The sequence below is a fragment of the Aythya fuligula genome, chromosome Z (genome assembly GCF_009819795.1).
Source record: "Aythya fuligula isolate bAytFul2 chromosome Z, bAytFul2.pri, whole genome shotgun sequence".
NCBI classification, from domain to species: Eukaryota; Metazoa; Chordata; class Aves; order Anseriformes; family Anatidae; genus Aythya; species Aythya fuligula.
Genome location: NC_045593.1, coordinates 12,692,852 through 12,713,915, shown reverse-complemented (window position 1 = coordinate 12,713,915; position 21,064 = coordinate 12,692,852). Strand labels below are relative to the sequence as shown.

Below are 21,064 nucleotides of genomic sequence, written 5' to 3'. Positions count from 1 at the left end.
AGATGCTATTTAACTTGAATTTGTTACCATATTTCTTCCTTAGGCATTAATAAGAGCTTATCAGAAGCATTCACTTTTATGAGAGATGCTGTCATCCTTGTCTAGGAGTGCAGCGTCATTGCTCTGGATTAATCAGATCTGAAGATTAAAGTCAGGTTAAATTAAATTTCATTTCTGCTGCAGTGGAGACTGCTGCCAGCAGGCTGAGAGTGGAGGTTAGGATACTCAGCACTAAAAGGCTGAAGAACCCACTTCCTTGTAGGTACAGCTTTGCACTGTGATCAGGATGCATGGTGGAGGTGGGAGCTCGCTGCTGCAGGACACAGGAAAACAAAATAGACCGCTTCATTATCCCACTTGTGTTGGTGAAAAAACAGCATTCTGTCATGTCTGTAAGGTCTACTGATTTTTGTAAAAGCTAGACATGGTAACATAGGCTTCTTCATTGTTCAGTGACCTCAGTTCACTGCTAGGTGGCATCTGGGATACCATGTCACCTTCCAGGGGCTCTGGTCCAAGTTGGCCTGAGGGATCCAGGGGAGGAGCAGAGGGAAAGTCACTATCCTGTTCACACAGGGGCACCCCGCTGCTGTGACACACCTCATACATGCTGGATCCACAGACGCCTTCAGTGTCTGCAGACTGGTTGCTTCCCAGGAGACCATGCAGGGCTTCTGATGAACAGATTCCTCCGTAACTCATGGACAGGTTTAGGTTGCTTTTGTCTGTCCTTGCAGGGCTCCTCTTCAGGTCTGATGCACTCCTAACCTTTGCTGGAACATTTGTCTCTGGAGCAGTTGGTGGCTGCAGAAAACTTTCCTGTTCAGCTTTCGCTCGAATGCCGTCCACTTTATGGATAAAAACGTAACCGAAACTCTCTGGGTTAAAGCTTATATCAAAATTCTGCATGGCAAAGGGAACAGCACAGTCAGTTAACAGTGGCCAACAGTTGACAGAAAAGATCCTTTGATAGTTCGTATGATTTTAGAAAGGTATTTATTATTCCTTTAACTCTGCAAGTAACCCTGAACAGGCTAAACAGGTTAGTAGAGAATTAGCTATTTCAAAGCTCAACATCTTTTTGCATATTAATCTAAATCTATTATGTGGTCTCCTGCAGGCAGCACCACTGAATATTTTTTTAGAGACTTTTTGGAACCACATATCTACTGCACACCTGCCATTTAATAGGAACAAGCGTGCTGGCACAGGCAGTTCCTTTCAGTTCTATGTTCCTAATTTAGCAGTGAAAGAAATAAAATTTTATCTTGACTTCTTGAAACACATTAGGAATCCCTGCACTAGAGAACACAGGGGAAGGCAGAGATATCTTTGACCTCTGAAAATTAAGAACTTGCTAATCATCCACCAGATGGATTGTTGGCAAGACAATTGTGCTGAGTTTCCTTAGTGAAAAAATATAGTAGATGTAGTTTTAAGGCAACTGGTTAATCCTACCCCTCAAAGTTTGTGGCATTTACCCATCAGACTTTTATCTGGCAAAGAGTGTTTCATGTGCTGTCTGGCCTATGAGCAATTCTGTTGGCTGTGTAAGGGGACGTGAGTATCACTGGGAATGTTTGCAAAGGGTTCCCATCCTGCTCTGTGATCACAGTTTCACAGAAGCACTGCAATGTCCCACTTGGAAATGATTTCTGGAGTCCACCTGGTCCAGCCTTTTGCCAGAAACATGACCTTAAACTGGGTTATCCAGGGCTCTGTGTAGCCAAGACTTGAACATTTCCAGCAACCGGTATGCTCCAGGTGACCTACACAATGTTTAACAGGTCTCACAGAGAAGGATTGTGTTCATACATCTAGAGGAAATTTCCCCCAAAACGGCACCTGCCTTTTGCCTTTTTTCTTGTTGCCATGCAGCCTTATGAAGAGAATATCTCACCTTCCCTCTGCCTACCCTTTAGATACTAGAAGGCTGTGATTAGCACTGTCACCTTGAGATTTCTCTTTTCCACAAAACAATCCAATTGCTTCAATCTTTCTTCATATATTAGGTTCTCTGTCCCTCTATAGTTACTTTCCACAAGCCAAAGCTCAGGCACCAGTTGAATTGTCTGCTATATCCATACCCTTTGCTATTATTTGCCTGTACAAATATTAGCTCTCTTGCACAGAATGTAGAAGTCATTTCTGAAAGATGGACCAGTTCGTGTAGCAAATGCATGTGCCTTCTGTAATGAGAGTTAGTTTTGTTCCCAATAGTCTATACTCAGGTGAAAAAGGCAGTGGAAATACATACATTTTTTGGTTTCCTGCACAGTTGCTCCAGAGTTTTTTTATGATCAGGAAGGTTTGGCCACATAGCAGGCTTGATCCTGAAACAGCAACAGTAGACAAGTAGTTCAACAGTAGCAAAAATGAGACATGCTGAGATAACAGAGGTTCATGTTGCATCATTTGTACTAATTCTCACCCAGCCTTAGATGTGACTTGCATTACCCAGAATTATGACAGAGAAGTTCCAGAATAAAACAAAGACAGGAGAAGAAGAGGAGCTATAAAGGTCACCCAATAGTCATTGTTCTGAGTGCACAAATTGTTGTAGTTAAAGTAAAACACTTCACCAAGTACTGGGAAAGCAGCAAATTGTGCTGGCAAAGATCTCATTTACATCTAGCTGTGTTAACTGGGTTTTGCATGGTGAAACCATCTTCTGCAAGTGAAAAAAGAGGCTGTGATTGAAGTGCAAATTTGCAGATATTTGCCTCTGCATGTTTATATTAGTCAAAGAAATGTATCTTTTCCTACTCCTTGGCCAAATTTCTCTGCTTCAGGTATCTGTATTATAACCTTGACTACAGGTTTCCTTTTACTGCCTGAATTAGCAAAGTTCTCGTGCTGTGCTGCTGTGAAAACCCTCAGCCATGATGCATCTACAGAATACAGCCTGACTGACATTCAACTTTGCAGTGATATAAATATAGCTGATATTATAGAATTATCAGCAGTATGATAATATTATATATATATATATTGGTTTATATATGTATATATGTATATATGTATATATGTATGTATATGTGTGTGTATATATATATGTATATATAAGCATAAAACCCCTATTTTTACAAGGGAAAACTCCAGATTCAGAAGGACTCACCATATTAAAAAAAACTGTTTTTTCATCAGTTTTACATATGCAGAACTTCTAGAAAAGCTAGAGAGGTGCAGGTGCTCAACAGTAGTAAAAAACGAGAGCTAGAAATCTCAAGATACAGCTATACTCGCAAATTAAGCAGCACCAGGGACCAGTCCCTGGTAGACAATTCAGGTGGCTAAAATGTTTAATTACTGAAAATGTTCCTGACACAGTTTCACTGAGGTCACCTAACCACATTCCCAGACAATCTCCATGTGTAAATCAGGAGTTATGACATCCCAAGTATTGTCCCGAAAAGCTGCTGGCATGCAGGCATCCCTCTGGGCATTAGTGAAGCTGGATGCCATGGACAGGAGCTGCCCTGGATGCCACCAACCAGCCCTGGGCATCCTGCCTTTCAGGGGACTCATCTCCTATGGCTGAACTTGGGAATTTTTCACTTCATATTCTGATCACTCCAGATTATTTTTGTACTTGTTTATTGTCTTAATATTTTCTACTAGCTATCTATTTCATATAAATATATATCACTACATACTGGAAAAAAAAATTACGTGCACCTATCTACTGCTTGTAGCTGATACACAAAAAAAACTCACAGAGACTAAGGACTGCCTGTGTAGGTAGTGTAGCTCTGATCTCACCTCTGCCTTGACTGCTTTGGAGGTGTCTGTAGAGCTTGATTTTGCCACACAGCTGGATGAGGACCCAGCTGGGGTTGTAGCTGATGCCATCACGCCCTTTATGCAGAGAGCACTGCCCCAGCACTTCTGAAAGCAGCACCCTGCTGACTCAGACTGTGAAAGGAAAAGAGGCAATCTCCTCTCTATACAGTTTCCAAACCTCTTGGGACTTTACTAAAACCCACAGCTTGCTTTCTTTTCTGAGTCTTGCATGAAGCTCTTGAGTCAAATGTGCCCCCAGTGAGACACTGACTATGTAAGTGTTTCGTGGTGGCTTCAGATTCCCAAGGGTCCCAGCATTTTGAGCCCAAGACTAAAGTCTGATTGAAGCAGCAGAGGTATGTTCTGCCTATATTGCAAAACATATCTTTGTCTGCCTTTGACTTGATACAGAAGCCCAGAGATAGAAAGAGAATAGATCATAGGTACAACAGGGAAGGCTGTCAGAAGAGGACTGGCTTGCAACAATCTTTCTCATATGAAGAGACCTAGATTACCTGCTTTCCCAAAAACTTAGGATCAGGACAATCATGACAACTAACAGAATGAATCCAGGGATGGAGAGCATAATCACGAACATGCTGTTATCTAAAGGCAAACACAGGACATCTGTCAGTGCCCATAAATGCCTCACTGCTAGCCACAATAACCACCTTAGACTGTCAGAGACAAGAGCCCAGCACTGCACCTTCCTAGCACTGGCCTGGTGCAGTGGTGGGTCTCTCCCACATCCCTAAGTGTGTGAAAGTTTGGGTGGTCAGGGCTCCAGCCCTTCGCTGAGCTCCAGGCTGGTTTCCAGAGGTTTGTTGTCACCCCCAGCCCCGGGCAGCTGCTGCTCACCACATCCTTACAGCAGCACTGAGGTGACTTCCATTGTGTGACCAGGTGCCTAGCAGAGCTGGCCCTGCTGTGGCTGCTGGTTCTCCCCTCCCCATGCTCTCATCACGGCTGCTGCCAGGGCAAACCAGGCAGCTGGGGTGTCACCAGCCCAAGGGCCCCTTAGGGTCCCGTGAACCGAAGTGCTTTTTGCCCTTACATTTCTCCTCAGAGTGGTCTCCTGCAGTTCTGAAGCTCTTGGAGACGCTCCATTCACTCCACGTGCCCTTAAAATAATCTCCGTTGGGCTGCGAGCGTACTTTCACCTCGTAAGAGGCATCTGTTTCAAGGTTCTTCCCCAGTAACTTTACCTGAAGGTATGGCGATTCTATTGTCTAGACATGCAAAAAGATGCAATTACTGACTAATAGGCATACAAAATAAGAGCAAAATCACCAAGGCAAACACTGTTATTATTGCACTGAAGATGTTTCTTTTTCTTTATGATGTTATGTCTTGTGTTTCCATGGCAAAGCCCAAGGACAAATGAATGAAACTTTGATAGCCCAGAGAAGCACCTAACAGACAAGGGAGCTGTTGGTCAGGGGTTGTTTTCACTACGGAAATTTCCAAAAGACAGATATTGCTCCTTTCCTACTTGTCAGTTGGAAAACTAAAGAAATGCAGACCTCATGGTTTTTGCACAATACTGGTAGTTCTGATAGCATTTAATTTCAGAAATTAGAGTAAGCTCACCAACATATACTTACCTTCCAAGGACCTTCTCCCTGCCGATAGGCAATTTGGTGTATTAACTTGTCTTTTAAGTATTTCTTCCATGAATGCGGTGTACTATAGTGAATAAGATACTCATTTGCCTCCTTTTGGTATGTGATGTTGATATTGAATGGTACCTCAGGCTTAACTGCAAATGGCAACAAACCAGGATACAACAGATGCAGAATAATGTAACTACAAAACAAAATGGTCTTCAGAAATAAAATAAAAGTAGAGTCCATGTCAAGTTTAAGTCCCTGCAGGGTGACCTATCTTGAGTAGGGGCTGGCCTGAGCTGGGTGAGTTTTACACTGAGGCTAGCTCATCATTATACCTTGGTCCCAAGATGGGCTTGGTGTTGACCAGCTGAAGCGGAACTGTGGCCAGCATTTCCTCAGACTGTGACATTTAGTCTTGGAAAGTAGTTCCAGAGCATGCCCAACCCTTCCCTAGTAATGCTCGAATACTTGAAATTCAGTCCTTCCCAGTACTCTGAGCTGGCAACCCCATGCCAAAAGTGATCACTATTTGGGATTAAAGCACTGGAAGCAATCTGGTGGCCAACAGGGTGGTGGGACAGAGGAAGAGAGGAAGCATGGTAGTGTTAGATGCAGCAGAGGGGGCTGCAGCTCCAGGCCTTTGCCGTGAACCCACACCTGACTTGGTCTGTAGAAGGAGACAAGGCAAAATGACCACCCTTGCAAGTACAAGTCCAAAATCACAGAATCACAGAATCACAGAATTTCTAGGTTGGAAGAGACCTCAAGATCATCGAGTCCAACCTCTGACCTAACGCTAACAGTCCCCACTAAGCCATATCCCTATGTGGCCCTGTAAGCCCTGCCTGAGGCTGGACATGCCTGAGGATCACAGGGACCCACGTTTGTACCAATGAGGCTTCCTGCATTATCATCAGATCTTGCAAGAACAGAGAGCCCATGTGTCTCTTTTCTCACAAAAATGCATATAGTCACATATTATGCCCGTTGCTTCCGTATTCTCCAAATATTTAATCCTTCCATGCAGCACCAACAGTTTTGAAGGAGACACCACCAGAGATGGGCCAAGCTGTCCCACAAGACAGAGGTGGTGTCAGATTGTTACAAAACAATTGGACTGAGGCAGAAGTGCTTTATAAGAGCAGGATATTGCTGTGACTATTGCCAAAGGAAGGCAAAGCAATCCAGCACCAGAGCAGAAAACAGGGCTGCCCTACAAGGGCTTCTCTGCAGCCCTGGAAAGAGACCAGCTTCCAAGAGGAATAAGTCCTAAGTAACCCTTCTTTCCTGGAGCTCCCTATTTCTTAACGTAGGCAGGTTCCTAGCATGGTTTTGATGAGCCCATTGATGGACTCTTGGTGTCCTTTCTGCCCCGCAGGATGCCTGAACACTTTGTTCAGACCATGGACTCCAGCAAGAAGCAAGGTGTGAAAAAGCGAGATCTTGCAACCCCACAGTCCCTGTGTGGGATTCTGGTGTGCTACAAGGTTCGGCTAGAGTTCAGCCGGTCAGCCCTGAAACTGAGCAAGCCCTAGTAAGAAATGGACAAAATATCCCTGCTTGACAGTTCATCCAAGCCCAGGTACAGCTGCTTTTACCACCTGTGTGATTCATTCTAGGTCCAGGTCTGGGCAAACAGTGTTATGATAAGCCAGTATTAAGCTGCACATTTTTAATGGGAGTTAGTCATCTTTATCTTCGAAGCATCACACTCTACCAACACCTAAACCCAGGCTCCATCCTATCCTACGACACCATTTTATACCTCCTCTATGTTATCCAGATTGACCTTCAGGTGCTGCCACCTGGACAATTCACACACACACACCTGTTAATGTCTATACCTTTATAATCTACAAAATGTTCAATATCTTACCAATGTCAGTGATGAACAGACTCCTGCAGACTCTTCTCTTTATCTCATATTCCATGCAAATATCTTTATTAGAGAGTATATCAGTGAATTGTAAGAAATACACGTTGTCCCGTTTCTCCATATTGAAACACACATAATTGCTGTCTTCTTTGGTACTGTTGAGCAAAGTGACACATTAGTTTCTTCTCAGTCTTACTATAAAACTATACGGGGCAAATCCTGGTTGCTCATATCACTTTAACTGAAATGAGACTCCATATGAAATAAGAAAAAATAACATGCAAATAAAGAGATTAAAGGATGCGTATTGTTTTTCCTCATGGTCTTTGAGCAAAATAATAAAGTGATCTGAGTCACAGGAGGAGTCCCAGAGCTCCTAAAAAACAACAACAACAACAACAAAACTATTATATTGGAGATGCATGTATTAAGAAAAACTTTGTATCTTTAAAAATGAACTTACTGCTGGCATTTTAGATATAGGGCAAAATAGGGTAATGAGGAATTTCTTACTGACTGAGGGGTCAATGGCCAGCCAGGCCATGAGGGAGACATATGATACCTTTTCAGAGGTGGAAATGTATCTATGTATTCTTCCATCTGCTTGACTTGTCTTTGAGGACTGTCATAAAACTTCAGCCAAAATCCAAAATAAACCCCATGAAAACAGAAAAATTCTAATGAACCAGTTGGAAAGAAATTAATTAGTGATTAGAAAAGTAAGATGCAAAAAAGAAAAAAAAATCCACTTCTGCTGGTTGTCACTGTACTTTCGGTTTCAGGAAAAACATGCAAAGGGAAAAAGCAGAAGTATGCTAAAGAAACAAAATCTGAGCTTCTTCATCTAGGTGTATTTAAAAAAAGGTGGAAGTGTTTCATGGCCTTGACTAGAAGTGGAGATAAGTTTGGTAAGTTTTTGTTTTTTGTATACTCATTCTAGTGTGTGTTTTGCATGTCTGTGTGTGCAAAGACAGTTCTTTAACTTTTGTCTTGACCTAGATAAAGACCTTTTCAGTGGAAAATAAGACTTCTCATGAAATAATTCACAGTGGAAAGGATCCGCCTCTTCAAATTCATTCCTACTATTTACTTATTTACTTTATTTACTGATAAGTCTGGGTTTGCTTTTTCTTTCTCTCTCTCTCCTTTTTTTTTCTCTTTCTTTTTCTTTCTTTCTTTCTTTCTTTCTTTCTTTCTTTCTTTCTTTCTTTCTTTCTTTCTTTCTTTCTTTCTTTCTTTCTTTCTTTCTTTCTTTCTTTTCTTTCCTTCTTTTGTTCTTTCGTTCTTTCGTTCTGTTCTTTCATTTTCTTTCTTTCTTTCTTTTGTTCTCTTTCTTTCTTTCTTTCTTTCTTTCTTTCTTTCTTTCTTTCTTTCTTTCTTTCTTTCTTTCTTTCTTTCTTTCTTTCTTTCTTTCTTTCTTTCTTTTCTTTCTTTCTCTCTTTCTCTCTTTCTCTCTTTCTCTCTTTCTCTCTTTCTCTCTCTCTCTTTCTCTCTGTCTTTCTCTCTCTCTCTCTCTCTCTCTTTCTCTCTGTCTTTCTCTCTCTCTCTTTCTCTCTCTCTCTCTTTTTTAAAATTGTTTAATTTAAAGAAAAAATGCTTTTGTCTTATGCTTAGCTTCACCAAAAACAATAGAGGCTCCAGAGCAATAGGAGCAAGATGAGGACTATTGGAGACATTATAATAGCCTTCATAGATCCTTCCATCTGATTTTTTTTTTCTTCTTGAGGGTTAGATTCTGCTTCAGTAAGCTCTTCTTCTTTTCTAAATGTAGTATTTAAACCTGGTAAAATGCTCTGAAACAGAATTTAGTCTCACTTTTCTGCTCCTGTTTCCCAGCATTCGGCAGTGTGACTAACTATTCTTTAGCATTTATCTTCCCAGAAGTTTACCAAAGGACAGACTGACAGCACTTACCACACAGCCAGGGTATGGTTAGTGTTGTGAGGAGGCATCTCTGTAAAGTTGCAGGTCAGGCTGCTGTAGGAATCCTTAAATTCCAGCTGGCTGAAGCAGTCAATGTCAAAGTTGCCTGGTTCGTCATCTTCAAAGGTCCCTAGAGAGAGATTCACACAATGGTACTGAAGCAAACCAGCATGTGTATTCAGTTTGCAGCTCCATTTTAAAGGAGGTTGTTTCTTTGTGTGGTTGCCTAAAAGGAAGAGGATCAGCCTATATGTTTTGTAAGAAGCAAAGCAAGCTTGTTCAAAATGAAATTAAAAGCCACTTGCACCTTTCAAGGTTGCTCTCCATGCATGCCAATGAAGCCCACCCACTCAACATGCACATTGGCCTGTGAATTGTAAAATGATTTTGCATCACAGATGGTTCATCCAGACATGACACCCAATGTCTGTGCTATTCTGTTAATCATGGGCAAAGAGGGGTGCTAATGTTGTCCTTTAAACCTCCGTGAGGTACAAATATATTAAATATATTGTTCACTCTGCAGTCCAATTCTAATTCCTCCTATGTTTGAGCCAGGAGAATTCTCACTTTAAAAGTTACAGATTATTTTTATACCAAGAAAAAAGCAGGACCTGCCCTGGCTGAAATCATCCCAGAACTTTTTCAAATATGTTTTCCTATTAGGAACCACAAAATGCTGCTATCCTTGGGCATGCAAAGGGGAGCAATGGGAGCAATATGTATTCATGATACCTGTTGTAAAGCAGAATAGACATGACAAGGACCAAAACACTCCTGAAAACAAACAGCACAGAAACACACACTGGGGGATACACTCTGCACAAGTGCTGCCAGAGGTGTCTGGGGCTGATGCTCAGGGCTAATGTCTGCTCAAAAGCAAGGGCTAGTTTCAACAGGACTTACTTGTGTAGGGATTTCAGCTCAGGACAGCCTGAAAGGACATCAAATACCTTTGAGTGTGAAGCAGCAGACCCACAGACAAGGTTGCACATCATTGTTATTGCTGTTCCTGCACCAGGACCAGCTGCCCTGCTTTGCCCCTGCCCGCGCTGGGCAGGTCTGGGCAGGTCTGGCCTGTCCCCAGGTACCTGGGAAGGCTAGAAAATGATATGGGTGGGTTTAGGAAAGCCAGAGTATTTTGGTGTCATGAGGCAATTAAGCCCCACAGCACATTTTGACTGAATTGCAGAGTTTTCTGAAATGTCACAAGTTTGGGCTGAGGAGGGAAAGCTCAGACATTCTGCCAGAACACACAGCTTCCTGCAAATTTGCTTCGATGACTCATAAAACAATCATGATTTGACTAAGAACATATGTCTCATGTCCTACACTTGGCATGTATAAGGTCAGTGAAACAAAAACTGATGCTTCTGAGAGGACTCCTCTCCGGCAGAAAATGCTAGTTCAGCCCAGTTTCATGAAATTTCACCCACAGTAGCCAATAGCACAGTGCGAGCCCTTCAGCGGATTCTCAGGGCAGGAATGCCTCTGTCCCCTTCTACCAGTGGTTAAGTGATGATATGTAACTCTCTCCCCTATGTCCAGGGACTATTCCTGATCCTCCACTGGATTGTCTCTTACCCACTCCACCATGTGCCCTTTCCATGCTGTGCGCCTGCTGCAGCAAGAACACATCCTGGGCTGCGCCAGGAATATCAGTGACTCAAGCACTTGCATAAACTGTGTGGGGAAATGCCCATGGAGATATTCCCAATGGAAAGTCCCTCCCAGAGAAAATGGTCATCTCTGCTGTGGCCCAGGTGGCTCAGATCACAGAGGGGACACTGCAATTCACAGTCCTGCTGGTGATACCCCATAATCTCCAGCCAACTCTGCCAGCATACGGGGAGATACAGACCTTGTCTGCAGAGGGAGCACACCTGGAGATCCAAAACAGTCATTGTTTAACAAAATGGAGAAAGCAGGGGAGAGTTTTGTGATTGCATGAATGTGTAACTAAAGAGTGTCATCCCCCCAGGGTCCCTCACACAGGAGCATCTGATGCTGCACTGCTCCAGAATCAGATCTATCCCCTGAGCTAAGATTTAGTGCCCATTTCCACTGTGAGCACCTGGTGCTAAGAAGCTCTTCCAGGTCTTCCTTTCTCACTGCAGGTCTGGTGTTGCCTGTCCCAAGGGGAGCTTGGCTCTCCCTGAAGGAAGAGGAAATGGGGCATCTTCCACCAAGGTAGCCTGTCTGAGGGGACAACCTGTGCAGCACAGGTAGCATGCCGTGCTCTCTGACCACCACATTTAAGAGAGAGACACACAGGCCAGTGCAACTCCAGAACAAACCCTGCAGCAGTTTCACCGAGGCAAAAGTCTTGACCAACACAGCCCTGAGCCATCAGGGCAGACATGTATCTACAAAAATGTATATAATATATAATTATGTATTTGAGGTAAGTCTGCGTGTTTGTACATATATACACATACATTCAAAATTCAGGGGATAACAAGTGAGCTGAAATGAATCTGTATAAAATGGAAAAACAAACAAACAAACAAAACAAACAAACAAAAAAAAAAACAACACACCAACCTACCAAGCTTTAGACAGTTAAATACACTCAAAGCTTACATGTACATATATTTTGTATATACATGCATTTTATTTTTTTTTGGTATGTACATACATTTTACACATCCCTAAGACTTCAGCTACAATGATCCAGGAGATTGGTTTGTTTATACGCATAGTTACCTCAAGGCAGCATTAAAACTTGTGAACTAGGATGGCCAATCTTCCTTTATGTAATAGAGAGAGACTGCTTGGTGTCTTCTGCGTATAAAATTTACATACAAATTATCTTATATAAACATGGTGAATTGGCAAACATCATATTAATAAATAGCATATCAGAAAGAATTTCTCAGCTGTCTGCTGCTGCTTCGCTGAAAAGCAACAGAAATTTTAAGTCAATCCCTGTAAGGCTGACTGCAAAATCAAAAGAAAGAAAAATGTCTTCTCTTGCAGTTTAGACATTTAATGATTATCCAGCATAGTTCACCTTTGGTGCCTAGGTAGAAGAAAAGCTGACTTTACCTCTTTGAACTTTCATATTGTTGATAATATGGTTCCTTATTCATGGAAATAACACCCTAACTATAGAATGCATGATAATTAAGCCTCATGAATGGCCTTAAGTATGCAAATTTGAAGTGCTTTTCCTGGTACAGTTCCTCCATGGACTAAGAAATTCTTTTTTATCTGATGTACATATGTGTGTAGCCCGTCACGCTTCTTCCCCAAACTTCAGAAATACCACACACGAATGTGTCTGCTGCATAAATAGTTGTGGTGACTCCAGCATGGCTCCCATAGTTAAGGACTGTATGCACAATTAGAAGTTTACAAGATTATAGTATTTTTCCTCTAGAAACCCAGACCAGACAGACCCCTGAGCCTGGCTCTGCTGAAATCAAGGCATGGCTTGAGATGGAGTGATTACAGAGGGAGAAACACTGCTCTCACAGCTACAGCCCTGGCAGGTCTTTCACAGAAATGGTCATCCCTTGGGTTTGGCCAACACCCAGCAGAATGTTTCAAATCACAGCAAGAGTCTCACAAGCCTTTACCAAGAGAAGTGTTAGCAGAGGCTATGCTTTGAAGCCACCAGGACTAACCACAATGTGTGAAACTGAAGACACTAGTAATTGCCTGCAGGATCATTGACAGAATTTGCAAAGTCGATGAAGTGACCAGCTCTGTGGCCAGAGCCCTGTGAAAGCTCTAGTGATGATGGCAGCAGACAGCATATCATCTTGTTTTAGGGTTTATTTGTCTCAGGAAGGAGTTGTTTTCATCACAACAGTTTTGATGTGGGTTGGATAAACTGAACAAGTCTGGGAAAGATGGCCACTGATGTTGGCCGTCCTGCCCCTGCCTGCTGCTCCTGCCCGTGCCTGCCTGCACATCCGTGGCTACCCTGGCTTCATTTTCCCTGTAGCTCTCTTGGGAGTTTTGGGGTCACCACTGCTCTGTCAGGCCAGGGACAGAGCTGGGGAGGCACTGCTGAGGAGGCAACCTGCTGCTCATCAAAGAGGGGGAGAAGAAGGCAAGTGCTACATTAAGCTTCTCCTCTCCTCTGCACCTAAGCATGGATGAGATCATGCCTGCATTGGCTGGTGGCACTTTGTCAGGCAGCAGGGTGACTCTGAGAGACAGAGAGAAATCCAAACATCTATCATGCTCTTCAATTTATTGGTCAAACCCATATGACTCATAAGGAAATTATAAAAGCTGGTAATTGCTCAGTGGGGATTTTCTGAATCTGTTTTTCTTTAATTCTAAGCAAAGGATTAGTTATGGTTTACTGGAAGCTAGTGAGGAAACAAAGGAAAGGTCTTCTCCCATCTGCTGTTGGAAAGCCCTGAACATTTCAGTGACATCTGCTATAAATCACTGGCATTGACCACTTACGACTGTAGCTGCTTGCAAAATCCAGCTCTAAACAGCTGCAAATTGTACAAACAAAAGGTAAAGAGAGACAAAAAAAAAAAAAAAAAAGAAAAAAAAAAAAGAGAGAAAGAGAGAAAGAAAAAAGAAAAAACAAACAAACAAACAAACACAACAAAATTTGATGGATGCAGTTCTGAGTTCTTCTGTTTTCTACTAACTCAAAAACTTATCATGCATAACCTAACTACGTATGTGTGTATGTGTATATATATACGTTGTATAACAAATGACAACTACATGAAAAAGAGATTTCTAGCCATTAAATATGTGAGACAGGATAGGTAAACAGACATCATCTTCCTACAAACCAGAAAAGTATTTTGCTCCTTACTGATGAAATTTTGGTACCCTAAAGCTACCAGTAACTGAATGACAGTCCATGTCCTTCAGACACTGTGCAGCAAGCTCTGTCACAGCTGTTTGCTTAATATTAGACAAGTAAGAGTTAAACAGATCTGAGACTGAATCTACAAATGCAGTTTTTCAGCTCCCTTTTGAGAAAAGGGACAACAGATTGAAAGACAGTGGTTTTTATCATTGCTTTTTATGATTTTGATTGAGTCTAAATTGATTGTGACTTTATTGATCTTGATGAGACTAAATAATTTTCATTTGTCCAAGTGAGATAACAAAATCTGCAATAAGCCTGACTTTAATCCGCTGAGTTAATTTATCTTTTTTTTTTTTTTTTTTTTTTTTGCACGTAAATGATGAATGCTCTTAGTGATGGGCTGTGAGAAGCCCATGGCTGAGTTGCCGCCTCAGCCACGGTACGAAAGACAATGGGACTATCCGCAGGTAGAGCTTTCACAACTGTTTAAAGGAAAAAAAGAAAGTTTTGTTTTTGAAGTGGAACAAGTTGGGCCCCACTTGACGTATATTAAGACATTTTCTTTGGAGGAAACTGCCAAGAACAAGAGAAGTCAGACCTCGGCATCCTTTGATGGCAGGTCAGAGTGATCCTAGACTGCAGGAGAGTGAAACAGGCATAACTCCTCACACAAACACTACATACAAAAATAAAGGATTAACAGGTCTGATCTTGCATGCCTTCTGCATACAGGAATCACCTCCTCATTTCAGACAAGTTTGGACATTAAAAGGTCAGCAGACTTGGGAATTAAATAGATAAGCCAGCTCCACATACACCTCAGGTACTGGCACTGAAAGAAAGAGGCTGGAGGCTAAAACTTTAACATATTTAACCCAGCAGTTGCATTTTGGAGCTCTTAGCTCAGGTTTTCAAGATCATACATGAGTGGAAAGATGAACATGAAATGACTCACCATCACCATCTGCTGAAGTGCAACCACTTTCCCCAAAAGTGGTACGAAGAAACAAGATGAAAATGCTCAATACTGTACTCGTCCGTGTCATCCTGAGCACACTGCATGTGTGCAGGACCTGTGTGTGTGAAACCCTCGCTTACTCACTTTATACTAGACGCAGAACAAACACATTGCCTGATAAAACAACCGCAGGCGAGGGGAAGTGTAAACATGCTGGCAAGGATGACTAGTGGCAGAGAGCAGGAAGCCAGAGAGAAGATATTTGCAGAGCTTTTACTTTGAAACAAGCTTCCCACTTCAAAACTAAGGACCTTCTGGATCAGGCCCCTTGAACTCATTGGGCTGAATCTGGTCAAGTCCAGTGGGCTGGATGCAAAAGTTTCTTGGACCATGCTCCTGTCTGGGGTAGTGGGATTTCTTGCTCTGATTTTCCTGAGGAAATGGTTCTGTCCTTTCATCCACTTTCCTCTCAGTGGAGGTACACTATTCCAAGAAAGAAAAAAATCTTCCAGCTATGAAATGTTAAGTGCAATTGCTGTTTTTTGTTCTTTAAGTGTTGGCATCATACAAGTCCCCAATAAGACAATGCCGACCCAGAAAAGTTGTGATTTACAGGACTAATCCAGCAAAAACCCAGCTCCTGAGAACAAAGTGGCACGTCTCACTTTTTTCCTTTTTTTTTTTTTATTTTCTTTTTTTCAGTCTGTGGACAAAGCAGAGGCAGAAAAAGGATGATAAAGAGGTGTTAAATATTTCCTATGCACACTTTCTGTGGCTGTATACACCAACGCACACCAAAGCGTAATGCAGGGCCATGCACAGAGCTGACTGATGTGGGCAACTACAAGCGAGCAGAAGACCTGAGAGAGGAGAGCAAGATCCCGCACAGCACTGGCTGCACCAAGAAAGCTGCATGTTGCAGGCGTAAAGGAAACTGAGGGCAAGGTTGGTAACAATGCCCAAGCAAGCAGAAAAGTGGTGACACTATAAAAAGACACAACATGCAAGCCGCAGTGACTTTTTTGTTTGCAAGGAAAGAAACCACTCAACAGAACTATGAAAGCTCAGCCCTCCTGTCTAGAACAGTGTCCTTCTTGGCAGAGAGCTAGGGGTTCTTCACCAGTGGCACCCCCTGCCCTGACCAGGGGTAGTGGATACCCAAGGGGGTGCTTCTGGGCTCCCCCACACTGCTTTAATAGGAGGAAATAGCCCCCTTTCCATGAGAGCTCAGCAGGGCTGCCTGGAAACTGGAAATTTCTCACCCCTGTATCAAGTCCTGTCCTGGGATGGGACCCTTCACCTGACGAAATATAGGTATTTGCAGTGTATATTCTATGCTAGAGCTTCTCAGACTTTCCCCCTGTTTACTTGGTGGGCAGCATGATTCATCTCATCCTAACACAGACTTTCAAAAGACAAAATCTAAGCCCCTAAATGTATATGTTTATCTCCATGGCACAAAAAAGCCCAAGGTGAAAAAGGGGTAGACATCTGCTTGGCAGACCTCCATGATACATCCCGCTCATGGACATTAGAGGGAACTATCCAAATGCAATGGACATGGCAGCACCTTGGCCTGACCAGACCCTGCTCAGGATGGTCTTAAAAAATTATCTGGGGCAACCAGATACATACAATGTCCCTTTAAAGAAATACCCTCTTTCAGAGGGCTTTGTCAGTAGGCAGGACTTTAGGAGTAGTTAGCCCCTCACCTCTCCCTCCTGAGTTTCCTATACTTGACTCCAAGATCATTGACCCCAAATGTGAATCAAAGAGATTGGGTCTTGGTGAATTCATGTCCCTGTGGCCTACCCTATCTTATTAGAAAATTTTATTTCAGGATTTCATCACCTGGCTTAGTAATATTCGACATCATATTACTCTAGATACCCTCAAGGTAATTTCTACTGCATTTTCAGCCAGAAACATCAATAAAGAAGGGCTCTCCCATGCAAAGTGATTGTTATCCGGAAATTACACCTTCTCACTTTAAATTTTTCTTGTTTATAATTGAGTGGGCTATCACTTTGATCGTTTTTTTTTTTTTTTCTTTTTTTCTTTTTTTCTTTTTTTCTTTTTTCCTGTTTCAGCTGAAGCAAAATAAAAGAAAAAGACTTCAGAAATAATATTTCGGCTGAGCCTTGAACAATCTTACTATCAGAGCTGTGCTGCTCAGGGGATTTCCATGTTGTCATAGCTGCATTTTGTCTGGGTGGAGAAATGAGGGACCACAATGAAAAGAAAAAAACTAGTATAAAGAAAAACCCAGAAGCAAAAGTACATTTTGTTTTACTTCTGGGTCTCTGATTCAAAAGTTATTTGATTTCTAAGAGGTACTTAAGTCCATCAGTCTCACTTTGTTGTCTTTCTCTAATATGCTGGAGATAGGAAATCAAATTTGTGTGAGTCCAAATTTTAGGGTAGCTGAAGTGTTAATACTCAGGTGAGGCTGAAAGGAGACTGGATTAATCTTTCTATAAATTTACTCTACATCTGTCTCCTTATTTCCTTATTCAGGGTTCCATAAACAAGAAAAATACATTTTTCTGAATCTAAGCTTCAAATTTGACCAAAGGGATACATTTGTCCTTTTTTTTTTTTTTTTTAAATTCTTAGGGCCTCTGGAAAGCCGATAGATTAGGTACATACACTCATTTATCAAAAGCACAGTTGAAGACAATGACTCAACAATGACAGTTTAAATAGGTAAGATTTCTGATGGTACAGCAAAAAACATACCCGTCCTTCAGTGGTGTGCCAACCTTTGCTGGCCCCAACATTTTGCTTGGAGCTTCTGAGTTACTCTGAGCCTTCAGACATTTTTAGCAGTGAGCAAAATCCAGGTTACAACCTAACAGTTGGGGAAAACAAGTTCTTCAGTGCACTGTGGTTCACAGCTTTGTGCTATCCATGTGGTGTGTTAGCTCCTCAGCACTTCGCACTGACTGCTCCACATGACCTGGTACCCTCTTGGGTTATTGCTTACATTTCATCTGTTGATTATGACTGATTAAGAAAGTAATTTATAAATTAACACTTTGTTCACTTCTTACACAGTTTGTTCACTTGTTTTTTGATTACCCTTTGGACACAAAAGTCTGTTTCAATTCTGTTTTTTCTCAAAAATAAAATAAATAAAATAAAATAAAATAAAATAAAATAAAATAAAATAAAATAAAATAAAATAAAATAAAATAAAATAAAATAAAATAAAATAAATAAAAATGGAAAAGGCCTCTGTACATACTCTAGCATTAAGTCTGCCACCACTACCTGTTTAGTAAGATGAAGATGGTAGATATCATTCTACCATATATCCTCTTCAAACAGCCAGTTCAGGGAGATTGTGGCACTTGTGGAAGCCCAGTGAAGCACATTCTCAGACATCCTAGTGTGTAGACAGTTCATGTTGACAGTGACAGTTGGAAGATACAGGCATCCTTGTGTTTGAGGAACTCAGTAGGTGTTTCCCGGTGTTATATCAATGGGTAAATTTGTGAATCAGCTTGGGACTGGGAGGGAACATTTCTCACATTGGTCAGATCTGTCAGAAATTGTTGGGCTTCTTGGCTCTCTCCATGGCGTGGCAGGGGGTGAGGGTTCTATATATTACAAAATAAGGGTGCTGGTCCTACTGCCTGACCTGACGTGCTCTACCCTGCTCCTCAGAGAGGTGAAAGGCTGGAAGAAAGGATGACACAATTTTGTGTCCCTTCTACAGGCCACTAGTACTTATTCAAGACAGATTCTTAACACCGTTTAGGTCCACCCTCCTTCAATACAATATTTACATCTGTGCATAATTTTAACATGCTTCCAAACTGCCTTAATTAAGGCTTCAACACCCTTTAAAAATCTGCTGTAGGATGTTTCTTTAGATTATTGACAAAATAAAATTGGTTGGTTCATTCAGCTCTGAAACAAAATTTGTAAAATTCTATACATGGGAATTTGAGATGTTAATAACCATATTTGTAAGTTGCAGATACAGACTGGTGCCTAAGACTAAAACATATGGTTATTATTATTTTGTTGTTGTTGTTAGGAAAGACTTTGGTAAAAAGCTGAAACAAGTAAGAAAGCAGAATGCTGTTAGAACATATATATATATATACTCAAGCATAATCCATACTTATATTTATTTATTTATTTATTTATTTATTACCCAGATATGCTGAGAAGCAGAAATCTTCCATCTGGCTTCAACCATGAACTGTTTTTGCACGTAAAAAAGAATTCAGATATTTTTGTTGCTTTCTGACAGTTCTCACTCTCATGAGAACTTGGTTCCATGTATTTTCTCCCAGTGGAGCCATCTCTCATTAACTCATCAGCTGAGGAACTTCTCTTTAGCCTCAGGCTCCTACGATTCTATTTTGCTAGCCCAGGAGCAGGACCATGTAGGAGTCGGTATTGCTTAAGGCAGCATCACCACAGACAAACATAACTTAAAGCCTCAAAGAGAGCATGTATGTGCATATGTGTGTGTGTAAGAAACCATCTATGGTAAAAGTGAAAAAGAAAAAAATCCTGAAATTGAATGTAGTTGCTTTGGAGAATATTTTGCTTCCCCCCTCACCAAGTTACTTTGGGCTGAATAATACAATGAGCAATGCAGGGTGGAAGGTATATAGTTCATTGACACATTGTCCCAAAGAAAGGAGCCATGTGTAACAGAGAACAGAATATGTTCACCCCTTCTTTGAACTTCCTTTGTCTTTGAGATTTTGATACTTGAAATTACTGCTTTACATTTCCAACTACTTGAGGACTAACTTATAAATTGGTGGCACATTAACAAGGAATCCTGTTACACTGAGAGAAGAATAAGGAAAAGTTAGAAAAAATTTGGTGTGTGCTGTGTGGAGGCTAAAATGGGGGTTGAGTGTGCACTTCAGGCATTCACATAATATGAGTTCAGCCCCCTAAACTACAAGACTGGCTGTAAGAGATGATTTTTTTTTTCTTATGTTGCAATTACAGCAATAGTATCAGCAGTAACAAGAAGAGTCATATTAATACTTCTGGGCTTCTTTGGCTTGCCTTCAAGTTTCTGAGTCTTTAGGGAGCACTCAGAATCAAATTTTCATCTGTTCTCCAGAGCAACCTAAGTTAAAGCATAGTTAAAGAAATGAAAACTTAAACTATCTTTACATTATTTTCTCTATGCCTTAAAGAAACATATACGTTGCTGCCACGAATATTGTTCAGTCACGAGAATTGACAGGAGAGTACAAGACAGTAAGGTAAACAGAAGACCACTGTGCTTGTCAACAACATTTAGTGTTGAGAGCAAGAAAAATCTGGTGTTAACACAATGTTGGGACACAAACCTGTCATTTCAGTGGAAATGAAGCATTCTGTCAATGCATTTTATTTCTGCAAATTACATTAATAATGTCCCTGCAAATTTTAAAATAAATGTTTTCCATCTTTTTAATTTATTTATTTTTTTCTTTTAATAATCGGAACCACTAAAAAATTACTTGCTTTTGGCTGCGTACACTCGTTAGGAATATGTCCATTGCTACTGTAAGCTTTATTTCCTTTTATGACAAGGTCACCCACCTGGTTGACCAAGGGAAGCCAGTCAATGTAATCATTCTGGATTTCAGCAAAGTTTTTGATAATGTTTCTCACAGTACACTTCTGAACAAAATGTCCAGCATGCAGATAGACAAAGACATAATACAATGGGTGAACAACTGGCTGACGAGTCAGACTCACAAGGTTCTAATAAATGGGGTTACATGGGGCTGGCAGGCAGTCACTAGTGGGGTTCCACAGGGCTTCATTTTAGGGCCAGTTCTCATTAATGCTTTCATAAATGGCCTGCATGCAGGACTTGAATGCATAGGAGCTAAGTCTGCAGACAACACTACATTGGAAGGAGCGGTTGACTCCCTCAAGGTTAGAGAGGTCTTGCTGAGAGATCTTGACAAATGAGAGAGCGGGGCAATCACCAACAATATGAAGTTTAACAGGAGCAAGTGCTGGATTCTGGATGTAGTGTAGGACAGGACAACCCTGGCTGTAAGTACAGACTGGGTGTCAAGAGGCCAGCGAGCAGCCCCGCAGAAAGGGATCTGGGGCTTCAGGTCAACAGCAAATTGCACATG

At 41.5% G+C, this 21,064-nt stretch overlaps 1 protein-coding gene across 1 annotated transcript in view; it reads right to left on the bottom strand.

Annotated features, from left to right (window-relative positions):
- Positions 1-399: 399 nt before the first annotated feature.
- Positions 400-21,064, bottom strand: part of IL7R (interleukin 7 receptor) — a 55,101-nt gene continuing 34,436 nt past the window's right edge. The window contains exons 7-14 of the mRNA XM_032205566.1: positions 14,943-15,060; positions 9,184-9,322; positions 7,270-7,424; positions 5,388-5,542; positions 4,838-5,012; positions 4,299-4,389; positions 2,258-2,333; positions 400-903 (exon numbers count right to left, since the gene is read on the bottom strand). Of these exons, the coding sequence (XP_032061457.1) occupies positions 400-903; positions 2,258-2,333; positions 4,299-4,389; positions 4,838-5,012; positions 5,388-5,542; positions 7,270-7,424; positions 9,184-9,322; positions 14,943-15,060 (1,413 nt within the window). The remainder of the gene's footprint in view (positions 904-2,257; positions 2,334-4,298; positions 4,390-4,837; positions 5,013-5,387; positions 5,543-7,269; positions 7,425-9,183; positions 9,323-14,942; positions 15,061-21,064) is intronic.